Source organism: Callionymus lyra, chromosome 18, assembly GCF_982586985.1.
Source record: "Callionymus lyra chromosome 18, fCalLyr1.hap1.1, whole genome shotgun sequence".
In the NCBI taxonomy this organism is placed as follows: Eukaryota; Metazoa; Chordata; class Actinopteri; order Syngnathiformes; family Callionymidae; genus Callionymus; species Callionymus lyra.
The window spans coordinates 20,552,997-20,567,629 of record NC_141835.1 but is presented as its reverse complement, the minus strand read 5'-3'; the positions used below and the strand labels follow the sequence as shown (position 1 = coordinate 20,567,629).

General features: G+C 36.9%; 1 protein-coding gene across 1 annotated transcript in view; it reads right to left on the bottom strand.

Moving 5' to 3' along the window:
* The window catches only part of alk (ALK receptor tyrosine kinase), a 380,098-nt gene that overhangs the window by 23,978 nt on the left and 341,487 nt on the right, over positions 1–14,633 (bottom strand). Inside the window, exons 12-15 of the mRNA XM_087779244.1 lie at positions 9,848–10,013; positions 6,695–6,842; positions 2,883–2,993; positions 1,809–1,950 (exon numbers count right to left, since the gene is read on the bottom strand). Coding sequence (XP_087635370.1) covers positions 1,809–1,950; positions 2,883–2,993; positions 6,695–6,842; positions 9,848–10,013 — 567 coding nt within the window. The remainder of the gene's footprint in view (positions 1–1,808; positions 1,951–2,882; positions 2,994–6,694; positions 6,843–9,847; positions 10,014–14,633) is intronic.

The following is a 14,633-nucleotide window of genomic DNA, read 5'->3' as shown; positions in this document are numbered from 1 at the left end:
GTGTTGACCAACCAGTGAAAAGGGTTGCTTTTGAACCACACATCGATTCACAATAGAGTGAGCGAAGAATTTCAGCACCAGAAGAAAAGAAAGCATGTTTGAAAAAAATAAAAACCTTGAAAGCAGCCACCAACTGCACGTTAGTTCTCTATTATACAACACAATAATGTGCATGTGCATGTGTGTGTGCCAGAAACCACAACACAAGTACATCCAAAAATGTGCTTCACAAATGAAATATAACACTAGAGAAAGGCTTCACCATAAGGCTCTTCCGGATGGTGGTATATATAGTTGATTCATAAAACTCTGTAGCTTTCTCCACTTTCTGAATGCAGCACAAGCGCATAAAAAAAGAAAAAAAAGCAACACAACAAAGACCACTCACAGTGAGACACCGCTCTGATAGAAATTCTTCAGAAAACTGTTGTTACGCTATTTATAGCGTATGCAAAAAGACTTCCATTCAAGACTTTTAAAGACAAGCACAACAGGAGTGAGCACAAGTTCAGTACTTACAGAACAACACCAAATCTTTCACAGATATTGAATCATCCAACAATTCAATTTCCTTCTTTCGCGCCGAGACAACGGCCACCGTCTCACCTCACAAGCAACTAGCCCCGCAGACATGCTGAATATTTCATTTTTGAGTCTGTGAGTTTCCTCCAAAGTAAACTAAGGGCGCTTGTGAAGATGTCAAAAATCGATATCTCATATTTTGCGGGCAGTTTGTTGACTCCAAGCATATGAATAATGGATGGTGCCATGTGCACAGACCATAACACGGCTTTTTTGAATAACCATGAAAGTCACGCAAACATCAATCAAATGAAAATACACCTTAACTTTATATTTCCATTATTATGTAGTATATATACTTATTACATACTGTTTTCTGTTTAGCAAGCTTTCAAATGATACCAACCTTTTGAAATGGGGCAAATATTAAGCAAGTTATGCCATTTTAAAAGTCATTAGAAAAGGTTATAACAAACATTTTGAACCCTTTTAATGTAGTATTAACAACCACAAATTAGTTAATTTCCACCGGGTTAAAATATACTTATATCACTGGAATTGTCTTTACAAGACCTGTTTAAGGAATACTGCTTTAATAGAAATCAATTCATATTTGACTTTTTCCACAAATACAGTATCTATTATATGTTATGTAAAACCAAATGAAGAGGTTAGTGAAATATAACAGTTCATTCATACCAAAAAATAACTCATAATGGAAAGAATATGCAAATGTACTAGTATTAAATGATGTTTTGTGCGGGTAAAAATAAGTACACTTGAAATAAATGTTTTAAAGTTGCAACAGTGACATACTAACAATAAATGCATTACTTTAGATACATCTGCTTCACAACTGCTATAAAGATTGTATATGTTTGATAAACACCTTCAATTGATTAAAAAAAAACTAACAAGCATCTCAATGTCAGAGCTATAGAGGTGACTTTATTTTAAAATAACAAATACTTAACTGAATACGATGCTAATGATGCTAGCCACCACTGTTGCTAATATAAATAATTGGTAATGCTGTTAAATGCTAACATTGCTAAATGCTAATGCATTTACACTAAGAATGGGTTATGTTTTTAACTACAACTGGCTTCTCAGAAGTTTTTTAAGCAGTCAAACTTGTAATGACTATGCTATACAAATGAAAGAAAACAAGAGGTTCTAATAAAAATACATGGCCCTGTTGCCATTTTGAAATATATGTTGTGGAATTGGGATGAATCAATAACCTGTAATTTTACCGTTTTTTTCTCAGTCACACAAGTATTTACCAGCAGCGTTGGACTTTCCATTCCGACCCGGTTCAATGGGATCATAGTCCATCTGCTCCAGCTGGTTCCCTGCTAGGCTGCTGTAGCCGCGGCCGCCTCCTCCAGCTGCTATGATGATGGGGAGGTAGCGGTCTTTGTTGACCTGCAGGATAGTTCAAACAGAATAAACTGAAGGAAACAATATGTTTTTACCAACAACATCTATATTAAAGTCTCAAGGTTCCGGTCTGTGCAGCAGATGGATTCGAACTGATATATTCTCAGAGGAACAAATGGCATTAATTACAGCTTGTTTTTTAACACAAACAATTTCAAAAATAATCAATTGAAGACACATTCTAATGTACAAATCCAGTTGTGTAGTTGTTTTCATTACACGATCAATACATGTAATCTACCACAATTTAGCAAGGTGATACCCGAGGGCTACGACCAGCCTTTGAATGTCAAATTATTATTACATTTGTTGTTCATGGATGTACAAACGTGCATTCATTCATCTTTTTTCTTCTTATATTTCTAATGAAATCACAGGTAGATTTTACCACCAGTTACCTTATTATTTATAAAATTTAATTTGAATCAAACATATACTTTTTAAGTTAAGTTTTTACCTAGAGACGATCTAGCTTTTACATTTTTTTTTCTCTTCATTCAAGCTAAAACTCAAGGTTAACAATAATTATTTTCTTAAATATATAATATATTCATTTGGTTTTTTAATTAATTTAAAAATCACATGTCCAAGAATCCCTGTCTTTTATTGCTTTTAATAAAATTGTTTGGTGAGAGTTGATGTCTCTGTGATGGGATCTGCCTCTCGCCCTACATAGCTGGGATATTCCGATGTGACCCGTTCAAGATTAAATTGACTAAAAAGTCAATGAAAAAAGGCTAAATGCACTCCCTTTAGAAGAGAAACTGGTTTCTAGAAGAAAATCAAGACAAATATTGCATATATTTATTAACTATTCTGTATCTGAATCAGTTGATTGTCCTTCAAATGACACGAGAAAAGACTCATGAGTCTCATTGATGGTATAAAACACACGCATAGGTAGTCACACGACGTACCTTGAAGACGTACGAAGCGCCGCCACCTCCTCCTCCTCCTCCCTTCACTTGAGTCTTGTTCACCACGGGGCCGCTCTGCTCCAGGCAGATCTTGTTCAGAGCCGTGTTGGACTGCAGATGACAAATAATCCGATCAGCTCTTACGATTCCGCAGCTGCGGAATCCCACCTTTTTTTTCGGGGGCCCCCTTTGAATGTTTTCAGTGATTTTCGTGGTTGTAATACACGACGATAAATTTGAGCCGGAACAACCTTGCGCTCACGGTGATGGACGAGCATGACTGACTGGACTTTCTGGAACTGCTCTCTGTGCTATTAAGCTGATTATAACTCCACTGATATATTGTTCTGGATGATTTTGGCTGCCCGGGCGGTCATCAATATTCAGCAATATGCCATCAAGCAGACAACCGTATGGCCTTTTTTATTTTTTTATTTTTAACAATGACAGTGGCTCGCGATGATACATCCAGACTCACAGGAATAGAGGACGGTGAATGACGTGGGCTGGAACCTGCAAATCTTTCTTCTTTGACAGTCTTCATCAATAACAGCTATTCATAAATCGTAACTCTTCCCGAAGTTTCCATAAGATGACAAGGTTAAGGGCCAAGATTCTTACTTGGAACATTTTGTACTTGCCTAAAACAACTTCTCTATTGCACCAACGTACAGGACATTGAAAGCAACCTGTACAAAATGATCTCTAAGTACTGAGTAAAAGAGTTGTACATTGTTTTTAACATTTCAAATTTTAAGAAACTTTCAAACTCAATAAAAAAACTCTTGTTCTCATCCCCTCTCAGTGAACTTTGTCTCAGCTGCGGTTTTTAAACTAGGTTTTTGTGCCTCTTTGTGACTCTGGTCTTTGTTTTTGGCATTACTTATATAGAAAATCTACCATAACAGTTGTATAAGAGCACAACCCCAGTAATTGTTTCAAGATAAAATACAGATTCAATTACCGTAGTTACATTTTCAATTTAAAATCCGGTCCACAACTGGAAAAAAAAGCAATAATGTCTTCCATTTACTTGAAAAACTTGCATTTTATCTCAATGTTTTTCAGATTAATGGCAAGACCAAATAAACTTTGACCTGATAGGATGAGATTTTTGGGTGCATGATGCTAACTCATAACTTTTCCACTACTAACAAACATTTTAAAGGTAGTTTGATATAAGAGACTTATTTTATTTCTATGGTCAAGTTTGTTGCCTATTACTCTGGTCACAACCTTTTTTTGCCTAATTCAATGCCAACAATATTTTCACAAACAAACCTTCAGATTAATTAGAAAAAATAAATAGGATGCCGTTAAGTGCATAAAAAATACCTCTCTCAATAACGCTGACTTAGCAAGACCTTGATTAGACTGTACATTCTTACTAGTTTACAAGCTTATTTTGTGAGTAAACATGAACAGAATAAGCATCTTGAGTCAAGAATTATAGGCTTATATGAGAGAATAATCCTTTTTCAAACAGTGTTAATCAAAACAATTCATGTGTGTGGAATGATAACAAATGACTGGAACATTATTTTATCACAAAAGTGGTTCAGACTGAACTCACTGCATCTGAAATCAAATCTCAAATACTGTACTTCATGAAATTTGGCTTGTGTATTAGCAATTACAGTTTTGATATTTATTAATAAACAATTATAGTTATAAATCAGTTATTACCACAACACATTAGCACAGTTAAAGATTACAATATTTAACAATAATTTCAAAGAAACAAAAATTGATGGATATTTAACTCCATTCCTTGGATTTATTCCTAGAAGTTTGGGTCTGACTGTAAGGGATGTTTGTCTTGGGATCTCAGCTGGTAGCTCCACCACCTCTGGTTGAACAGCAGCAGAATAAAGAGACGAGGATTCACGACAAGCTCTCAGATTTAATCAGTCGTCAGAGGCCGTAAAGCGTCAGATTTAGAGCGCGTCCGCCAAGTCAAGCCCAACGAGCTTCTTTTAATTTCACAGCATCCAAGTTATCCTATTACAAGATGGTTTTATATTCTCGGCGTAAAACGTGGACGGAACGGTAAAACAAAACTGTGACATTTATAAGCTCTTATCTTTGTTTACTGGGATTCCGAGCAAAGTGGCGGAGAAATGTTGTTCGGAAGATTAAAGTTTGCTGCTGATCCATTCATCATCACAACATTCAATTTGATGGATTCTCACTTTAATAGCTTTTAATCTAGTTTGTTGATTTAGCAAACACAAACAAACCCATATAAACTCAGCACACAACTAAGTTCTAAAAAAAATACGCACAAACTTGGGCTCATGAATGTGAAAAGTTTATCACCAAGCAGATGCACAAACAATAATACGTAGAGGAATACACAAAAAATATGGAGGAAATTAACAAAAACATGTCAAGACACACTGGGTGCAAACAACATTTATAAAGAGCTGAAAACAAACATACAAAACCTCAACTGAAAAATCCCCAAATGGCACAAAACACAGGCGCCAATATTAATTTCTTGTTGGTTTTAAAGCGTTCCTTGTGGTCCTTGACTCTTCTTTTCTTTCGGATAAGCAACTTTTGACAAAATAGCTCTTGCTTTAGAGTGAAATTTGACATTCAGTAAGAAGGTTCTGTATTAGTCTCTCCTTGTACAAGTAACATTATTGTGACTTTCAACCAAATCTGATATCTATGCTCACAGTTTTAAGAGAGCCATAACCTGACAGAAAAACACAGTAATACACAATCATACGAGATCAAATGGCTGAACAGCGAATCCTCGTCTCTTTATTCTGCTGCTGTTCAACCAGAGGTGGTGGAGCTACCAGCTGAGATCCCAAGACAAACATCCCTTACAGTCAGACCCAAACTTCTAGGAATAAATCCAAGGAATGGAGTTAAATATCCATCAATTTTTGTTTCTTTGAAATTATTGTTAAATATTGTAATCTTTAACTGTGCTAATGTGTTGTGGTAATAACTGATTTATAACTATAATTGTTTATTAATAAATATCAAAACTGTAATTGCTAATACACAAGCTGAATTTCATGATTTACAGTACTTGAGATTTTATTTCAGATGCAGTGAGTTCAGTCTGAACCACTTTTGTGATAAAATAATGTCATTAGTTATCATTCCACACACATGAAGATATGGTTGTTTTGATTCATACTGTTTGAAAAAGGATTATTCTCTCATATAAACCTGTAATTCTTGACTCAATATGCTTATTCTGTTCATGTTTACTCACAAAATAAGCTTGTAAACTAGTAAGAATGTACAGTCTAATCAAGGTCTTGCTAAGTCAGCGTTATTGAGAGAGCTATTTTTTATGCACTTAACGGCATCCTATTTATTTTTTCTAATTAATCTGAAGGTTTGTTTGTGAAAATATTGTTAGCATTGAATTAGGCAAAAAAAGGTTGTGACCAGGGTAATAGGCAACAAACTTGACCATAGAAATAAAATAAGTCATAAAATAAATCTATTAATATTGTTTGCAATTTCAAGACCTTCATTGCACCACTGCACTGACAATCAGCCAAACAACGATTGACGATTCAATTGCAAGTTCAGGGCCACACGTGGCTCAACCAGCTGTTGAGAGAAGCGACTTGCGGCAGCGACTTGTTTTATTTAACAGTGAATTAACTGCAAACTGACCTTATTAAAAAGACTTTGTCAATGCTTGATAAGATATTTTATGGTGTCCGAGGAATAGAGAAATGTCTTCCTAGTCACTCCCAATGACAGCCTGAGAATCCTCACTTCAATGACAGCAATGAAAAGAAAAAAGTATGTTTTTATGTTGGTTATGTACTCACGTTGGGACAAGCATCCTCTCCTTTCTGTCCCACCAGGATGTGGATCAGCTCGCCCTTCTTCAACAGGAAGTCCCCCGTTATATGGACGCCATGCGATCGTCTCATGGCCAGGACGCTGCGTCCGCCCGCCGCGCCGTACGCCGTGATCCTGGAATCAGGTATTTCATGTCAGCATCGCGAGAAACAACTGAAGCTCATGAAGGATTTCACAAGACCGCAACATTAAATAATGAAACGACGCACACAAGCAGGCACTCGGCGGTTTAATAACAGTGTTTGACCGGACAGCATAGACCAGCTGCACAACCACACGGAGGAAAACAAACACACACTGCAGACACTCATTTTCAAACCAACACTTTTCTTGCCAGCATTGGAGAGTAAAAGAAAAGAAAAAAAAAGAAAAACTTGATTGGTTTTTGGGAGTGTTTCGATATTTCCTTTCCCCGGTGGCTGTTGGGAGGGAGAGAGACGCTGGCCTGTGTTTGCTAGCTACCTCAGCTGTTTGCCTAATGACTTTTGGGAGATGCAGAGCTCATATTCATCTCTGTGGCCGTCTGTCGGACTCATTTACTGGCACTGCCAGCTAAACTGGGCTGACACCACAAACTCTGTTTATGAGACGACAGGAAGTAAAACTCGAGGACATTCCTGGATGAAGGATGTTGACAATATGTTGCATTCAGAATCTCATATTAACATCCATATTGAGGCTGATAATAATGTGAATATTAACAATTACTATAAGCATTATTAATAATAACAATATACATCATAATAATAACAAAAAATAAATTAACGAAATAACAACAACAAACAATGTCAATCATAAAAATGCTAATACCTAAAATTATAATGCAAATAATAATGTCAGAATTGTGCCAATAACATAATATCAATTATATTGTTATAAGAAACAACTAAAATTCTAATAATAATAAGAAATTTAATGTAAATATTAATAAAAATCCATAATGATAGCTATAATCATATTGCTAACAACTTTAATTGTAATGATTATATGATAATAAAAATAAATGTATCCAAATTACCACATCAATCATAATAATATCAATTTTAAATATAAATATATTAAAGATATGCTAACAACTGTAGTGAAATCCTTCATGTTGTTTTAGCTGTTAACTGTAAGACCAAAGTTCTGGTTTACGACGTCTTTGGAATGCCTCCTCCCCCTCCCCCCCATCTCTCGCTGGCATCCGAACCATTTTACACATGGTCAGAAGACCAGCATGGCCAGAAGAGCAGAAGGACCAGATGACTTTTCAGAATATTAAATGTCTTTTTCTTGTTCAAGAAAATATTTTCTGGTAAAGAGACACCAAAGAAGGAAGTCACATGAAATATATATCCAAATATATAAGTGTTTTGATGTTTATATGCTGTTTGAACATACATATCAATACTGTGGTTTCCTAACATGTAATGTTTGATATCATACTGATCCTTAACCTACCAACCTACTCATCATCATCACACCTTCCTCTCCTTTCGACGACGTAAAAACTCTAACATTGTCACTCTTGCATTGATTGATGTGTTGGGATTTTTCAAATTGATCAGAGGTAGGAAGATTACCTTAAGATAAGTTGTAAAGCTTTCCCAGAAGTTGACAATTATCAAAGCCTTCTATTCTGTTTCTTCCTGGGTAATTAATATTGTTCCTTCCATGATATCAAAGCATCATCATTCCATTACATTTTTCTTAACTGTTCTTCGTCTTCTCTTTGTTTCTTTCAATAAATCCTATAAAAAGTACGTCAGTTGCCTTTACAATTTTTCATATTTTTGTATAATCAATTTAAGAGCCTCTTACTCAGTAAAGAACATTAATCACGACAACAAGTAGTAACTTCAGTAAATGAGATGGATTCAAACTAGTGTTTCATAATTAATTAATAAGGCCAAATAATTAATTATCATCCATCTAAATGTAATAGTTTCTTTTGGACTACAATACAAGGGTGGTGCTCCAACTTCAGGTAAGTAAGTAAGTAAGTAATTTGTATTTATATAGCGCTTTTCAGGACCAGGGTTACAAAGCGCTCAAACAATCAAAACAATACTCAATAAAATATATACATTAAAGGTCAAGATAATACTGAGAACAACAAAGGAGCTCCAGAAAATCAAGGAAAAGCCTGAACAAATAAAAATGTTTTAAGATGTTTCTTGAAGGAGTTAGTAGATCCATCAAGTGCAAAGAGAGAGAGGCAATTTTACGTTTAATCGACCAGAACTTAGATGTTCGGAAAATAAACCTTTTTATAAGGCATATAACATTTACTACACAACAAAAAGTGATTCTAAAAATAATAATAAAAAAAATATAATGCAATAATATAATAATATAACAACAAAAATAATAATATCATTGAATATATTGCTAAAAATGACAATAATGTTAAAATATTACAATAAAAATAATACATACATTTGGCAACACCAACAGTAATGCTACCAACAACAGATGAACAAGATCAATCATAATTATGCTAACAACTAAAATATTATTCTTGTGTCTAATTATTGTTATTAGAGAACAACCACCTTGAATTTTCTTTTAAATGTTATATTTTTTAGCATTTGAAATATCATTGTAAGAATTGGTCTCAATAAGCCAACAGTTGGCAGTAGTGTCCACGACCCCATGTGAATAACACTGACAGTAGGAGTGAGCAAGAACGAGAACCTGTGCTAACTCTGGTCGGTTCCTAGAAAAACGATAATTGCATTATATTTTGTCGTCTTAAGGGTCACACTTGATTTTCTGGAAGGTCATCGAGGGGCGATCTTATTGCTTCAGTCCAAGTCGAATGTCAAGTTGAAGAGCTGACTGTGGAGAACTGTCCAACAGTTAAGCCCGAGTGGGCAGAGGTGTAGGTGGACTTTAGATATTTTAGTCTTGAGGGAGGATTGACTCAGTTTCAGCAGCTTCACACAGAAAACAGTCCAAACTTCCTGTTCACTGATGTAGGCGAGTGCAAGCAAGCAGCACACAACGTTAAATTATAATACAAACATTACATATTTGTTAACAAATCCTGAATATAAACATCAGTTGACATGTTGGTTGACTTGTTTGAGGACAACACACATAAATACTTCTCATCCGTCCCTTAGACCTCCTACCTGTAGGTGCCAGTGTCTGGGACCCTCCACGTCTGGACCCCCTTGAAGGGCCCTCGAGTGCCGACCGTCACGTTGACGTTGGTGTTCCTGTAGGAGTTGAGGCACTGAGCTGGATTTGGACCTTCTGGACCTGCCGCCCCGCATGTGTTGAAGATCCACTTTTTACCTGCACACAGACAATTAAGATAAGACGATTTAGGCTCATGTGGGCCACCACTAGGGGGCGTCAGATGAGTAATTCTATATTGACCACGAACCAACACACACAGACAAAACACAAACAAACACCCTGTGTTTTTATGCTAATTGGACTTCTTTCCAGTGTAATTAGAAGCAGATTAGTCTTGTCACGGGGACCAAGACGGACTTCACACTGCGGGTGATAAATCCTGATTTAAAGCTGGTGAACACAGAGCTGCATGTGGGGCGCTGGGGACGAGAGATTCTCTTTATTAGTCTCCTACTGACCATCTGTTGAGGCCCAGAGACCACTTATCTCGCACACACACATCGATTTGAGCAAATGTGTCTTGAATGATGCTCCAGAGTCACACCGATGTGTCCACGAGCAAAGCTTTAATGTACAGTGTAGCGATAACTGTGGACTGAGTCCTGCCTCCAGGTCTTCATTGGAACACCACAATTTGATTTAGAGGTGGATTAGAATTAGAATGTGATTAGAGACAAGAATGCACTAACAAAAAACCAGTGACATGTGTTTAGTGCTTCATGTGTTCATTAGAGGGTTCAAGACAACTTTACTATCACTGTTACTCAAATGAAAGAAACTAGCAAAGCACTAAGATGTCATATACCTCCTCCACTGAGACCACGACCACATGACTTTAAATAAAAAATGAATGAATGAAAACAATAATGAATAAACATTTTGGCAGCAGTTGAGGGTTTTTTCAATAAAGCTCTGAAGATTTTCAAATAAAACTGTCATACACACACGAACACACACACATACATTAATATATATACACAAGGAATATAAATATATGTATAAACACCCACAAACATATGAACACTTTCATTCCTACACAGAAGCACCCACATAAACCTACTAGCTGAAGTACCCGGCGTTGCTCAGGTATTTTAAAAGAAACAAAACCACCCAAAAAAAAAGTAAAACAGAAAATGCAAAGGCCAATTAATTTAGTTTTTAATAATGAATTGTCTCTTTAACATGCATACATTGACTTTAGATGTTGCTAGCGTCATTTTTCGGCCGATCCCGACAGAAACTGCTAAGGCCTTAAACAAAGCCCAAAATCGTTGGAGAACTTGCGCCTTTTTTAAAAGCTGTAACTTGGTTCATATTTAGACAGAGTTCTAATTTTGTTTAAAACCTGCCATGGAATGAGAAGAAGACAATGAGCCATCAACGCCATAGTAGCACAAAGTATTAGGGAGCAGTAAGCGCCCCAACTGTTTTCGGCCCTAAAAAAGGGAGAATCAGTCTTATTTCAGACACAGAGCAGTTCATGGAGGTCAATCTGAGCTCAAGAAAGATGTACACACACATATACCCACACTACACAAATGTAAACGAATACAAACATAGAGACATAGATACATAAATACACACGTTTGTACATATACATACTCATTAATGTACATACTGTATGTGTCCAAACAAACAAAGACGCAAAAACATGTAAACATATATAACCATGCATGCACATAACGCACACTCATTGTCAAGTACACACAGACATATGCGTAAACACACTCAAAGGTGCAAACGCATGTACACATAGATAACCATGCATACACATAAATAACCATGCATACACATAACGTACACACATGCTCAAGTACACACACATATGCGTACACACAAACAAAGACGCAAAAACATGTAACCGTAAATAACCATGCATGCACATAACGCACACACATGGTCAAGTACACACACACATGTGTACACACAAACAAAGACGCAAAAACCTGTAACCATAAATAACCATGCATACACATAACGCACATAATGGTCAGGTACACACACACATGCTTACACACAAACAAAGGCGCAAACGCATGTACACAAAAATAACTTTGCATTCACATAACGCACACTCATGGTCAAGTACACACAGACATATGCGTACACACAAGCAAAGGCGCAAATGCCTGTACACATAAATAACCATGCATTCACATAGCGCACACTCATGGTCAAGTACACACAGAAATATGCGTGTACACAAACAAAGGCGCAAACGCATGTACACATAAATAACTATCCATTCACATAATGTACACACATGGTCAAATACACACACACACAGATGCGTACACAGAAACAAAGATGCAACCACATATACACATAAATAACCATGCATACACATAACACATATAGTAAAGTACACACACACATATGCTTACACACAAAAAAAGATGCAAACAGATGTATACATAAATAACAATGCATTCAGACACACGTATCCACACAAACACACACATAACATTGACAAATATTCAATTACACATATGCATATGTGTACACACAATACGCACACAATATCTGGCACAGAGACACACACAGCTGGGCAGAGATATACATTCTAAATTAAATGTCACACTGCTTTTGTATTCTGACATCACAGACACAGCAGAGAGAGAGTAATGAGAAATCACTCAACACTAAAGTATTCATTTTTCATTCTTGATTCCAGCGACGTAGTGAACACAAACATCACTTCTCTCGATTGTCTTCTGTTGTGTGTGTCTGCAGCCATGCTCCTGAGGAGAGTTCCTGAATAATAAGGAGCTTCCCGAGAAGCTTCTAAGAACCGGTCAAGGTCTGGGAGGTTATTGATATTGTTCATGTGACTATAGAAGCTGAACGGATGAATCTGCTGCAGCAGGAAAGAAAAGCAAACACTGCCGCCGTTCTCTTCCTTCAGGCCCTTCCTGTTAACTGTGAACAGCTGACTGATTGGTTTGTGTCATAGGACGGCAGTAGAAAGTTACAATATCACACCTTCACTCCGTCTTCCAGGCTATTGAATTCAAGCTCCCAGAAAAAGACAATTTCATCAACACTTCTATAACCTCCACCAGCCATAGAGATGACGGATATGGAGTCTTCCTGCACTCGCCGATAGAAAAACAAGATTCTGAAACATCCCCCACGAAATTCCTCAAGTCCATACTTGTAAACAAGTTAAAAAGAAAGTTATGGCGAACAATTCGGCAAAGGAAAATGACGACTGCTGCGGTTTATCATTTGCTGGTCGGAGGGAAAACTACATTTTAGAGAACACCATCAATATTTGGCCACATCCGTCACACAATCGAGACTCCACTTCTGTTTCTTAAACTGTAAAGTGGTTGGCCTGTGACTGAGAGGTTGCACGTTTCAAAAGTCTTCCTCTCCAGGATGCAGTAAGCTCTCTTTAATAGTTATAACTTTATAAACTTCTCCTCCTTCTGAAATCTCAGCGAACAAAAGGTTGCAAAATGGCTGTAATAAAGCCCGCAAGTCCCTTGGAGATGGAGACTTATGAGATTAATAACGGGCGGTGACACACCTTGATAATTGACCAATTACAGCAGAGTGGGTGTGGTTATGGTAAACAAGAGTAATCTCCAGAGAAAGCGTTTTCAGTGGGCGGGGCTTAAGAGCATTTACTAATGTAAATATTTCAATGAAAAGTGAGTTTTGTACAAACATACACTGATGAGTACAATAGAGTCCAAGAACAATTTAAGACACTTAAAAGAACAGGTTAGTTGCCCGTTAAATATATTGTAGAAAGTTGCAGTTGGTATTGAAAATATTCTTGTCGTTGTCATTGATTATTCAGATACAATTCATCAGAGTTAAGTGAATAAACAGACGGCTCAGGACCAGAGGAGAGAAATCTTTTCAGGCTGTTGCTCCTAAGCTTTGGAACGATCTTCCTCTCTCTTTGCGCTTGATGGAGTCTACTGACTCCTTTAAGAAACATCTTAAGACGTTTCTATTTGTTCAGGCTTTTCCTTGAATTTCTCGAACTCCTGTGTTGTTCTCAGTATTATCTTGATCTTTAAAGTATGTACTTTTTTGAGTATTGTTTCGATTGTCTAAGCGCTTTGTGACCCTGGTCTCGAAAAGCGCTATATAAATAAATATCACTTACTTACTTACTTACCTTACTTACAGTGCCAACAAAACAGTGAACTCCCATGATGCCTTTCAACACCGCCCTATTAGGTGATGGCAAATTTCACGTCTGTGTCGCAATGTCAAGGGTGATCAATAGCTGTGATTGGTTGGCTGGGCGGCAAAGCATTTGGGGAGGAGCTATCTATGCCATTCAAACGTTGCAAGTTCAAATAAACGTTATATTAATCAAGTTAAACATATAATGGCCACTACTTTTCGATTTCGTTCGAGGGGAGTTTTCGGAATGTAACCACGTAAATAAACGAAGGACCACTGTAGTGCTTTACTGCTTCATGGTAACTTCATAGTGACATGATTATATTTATTTACAAAAACTATAGATATATCTATATATATGTATAAATGAATAGATATATCTATAACTCAATAATATAGGCATGTGTTTCAGGTGTCTTTTGAACATCATGGCTAGCTTGTTACAAATGATTTTGACTTTGATTCCCGGTCTCGTCCGGACCTCGGAACGAAAAACCTCCTCAGCATGCACGGCCCTCACCCGGCTGACAGTCGCCCTCACTGGACCGGCCATTAGAAAGACGGATCAAGACAGGCACTCTCACGCCTGATCGGAATCTTCAATGTCATCACTTATACCATACCCGAGTC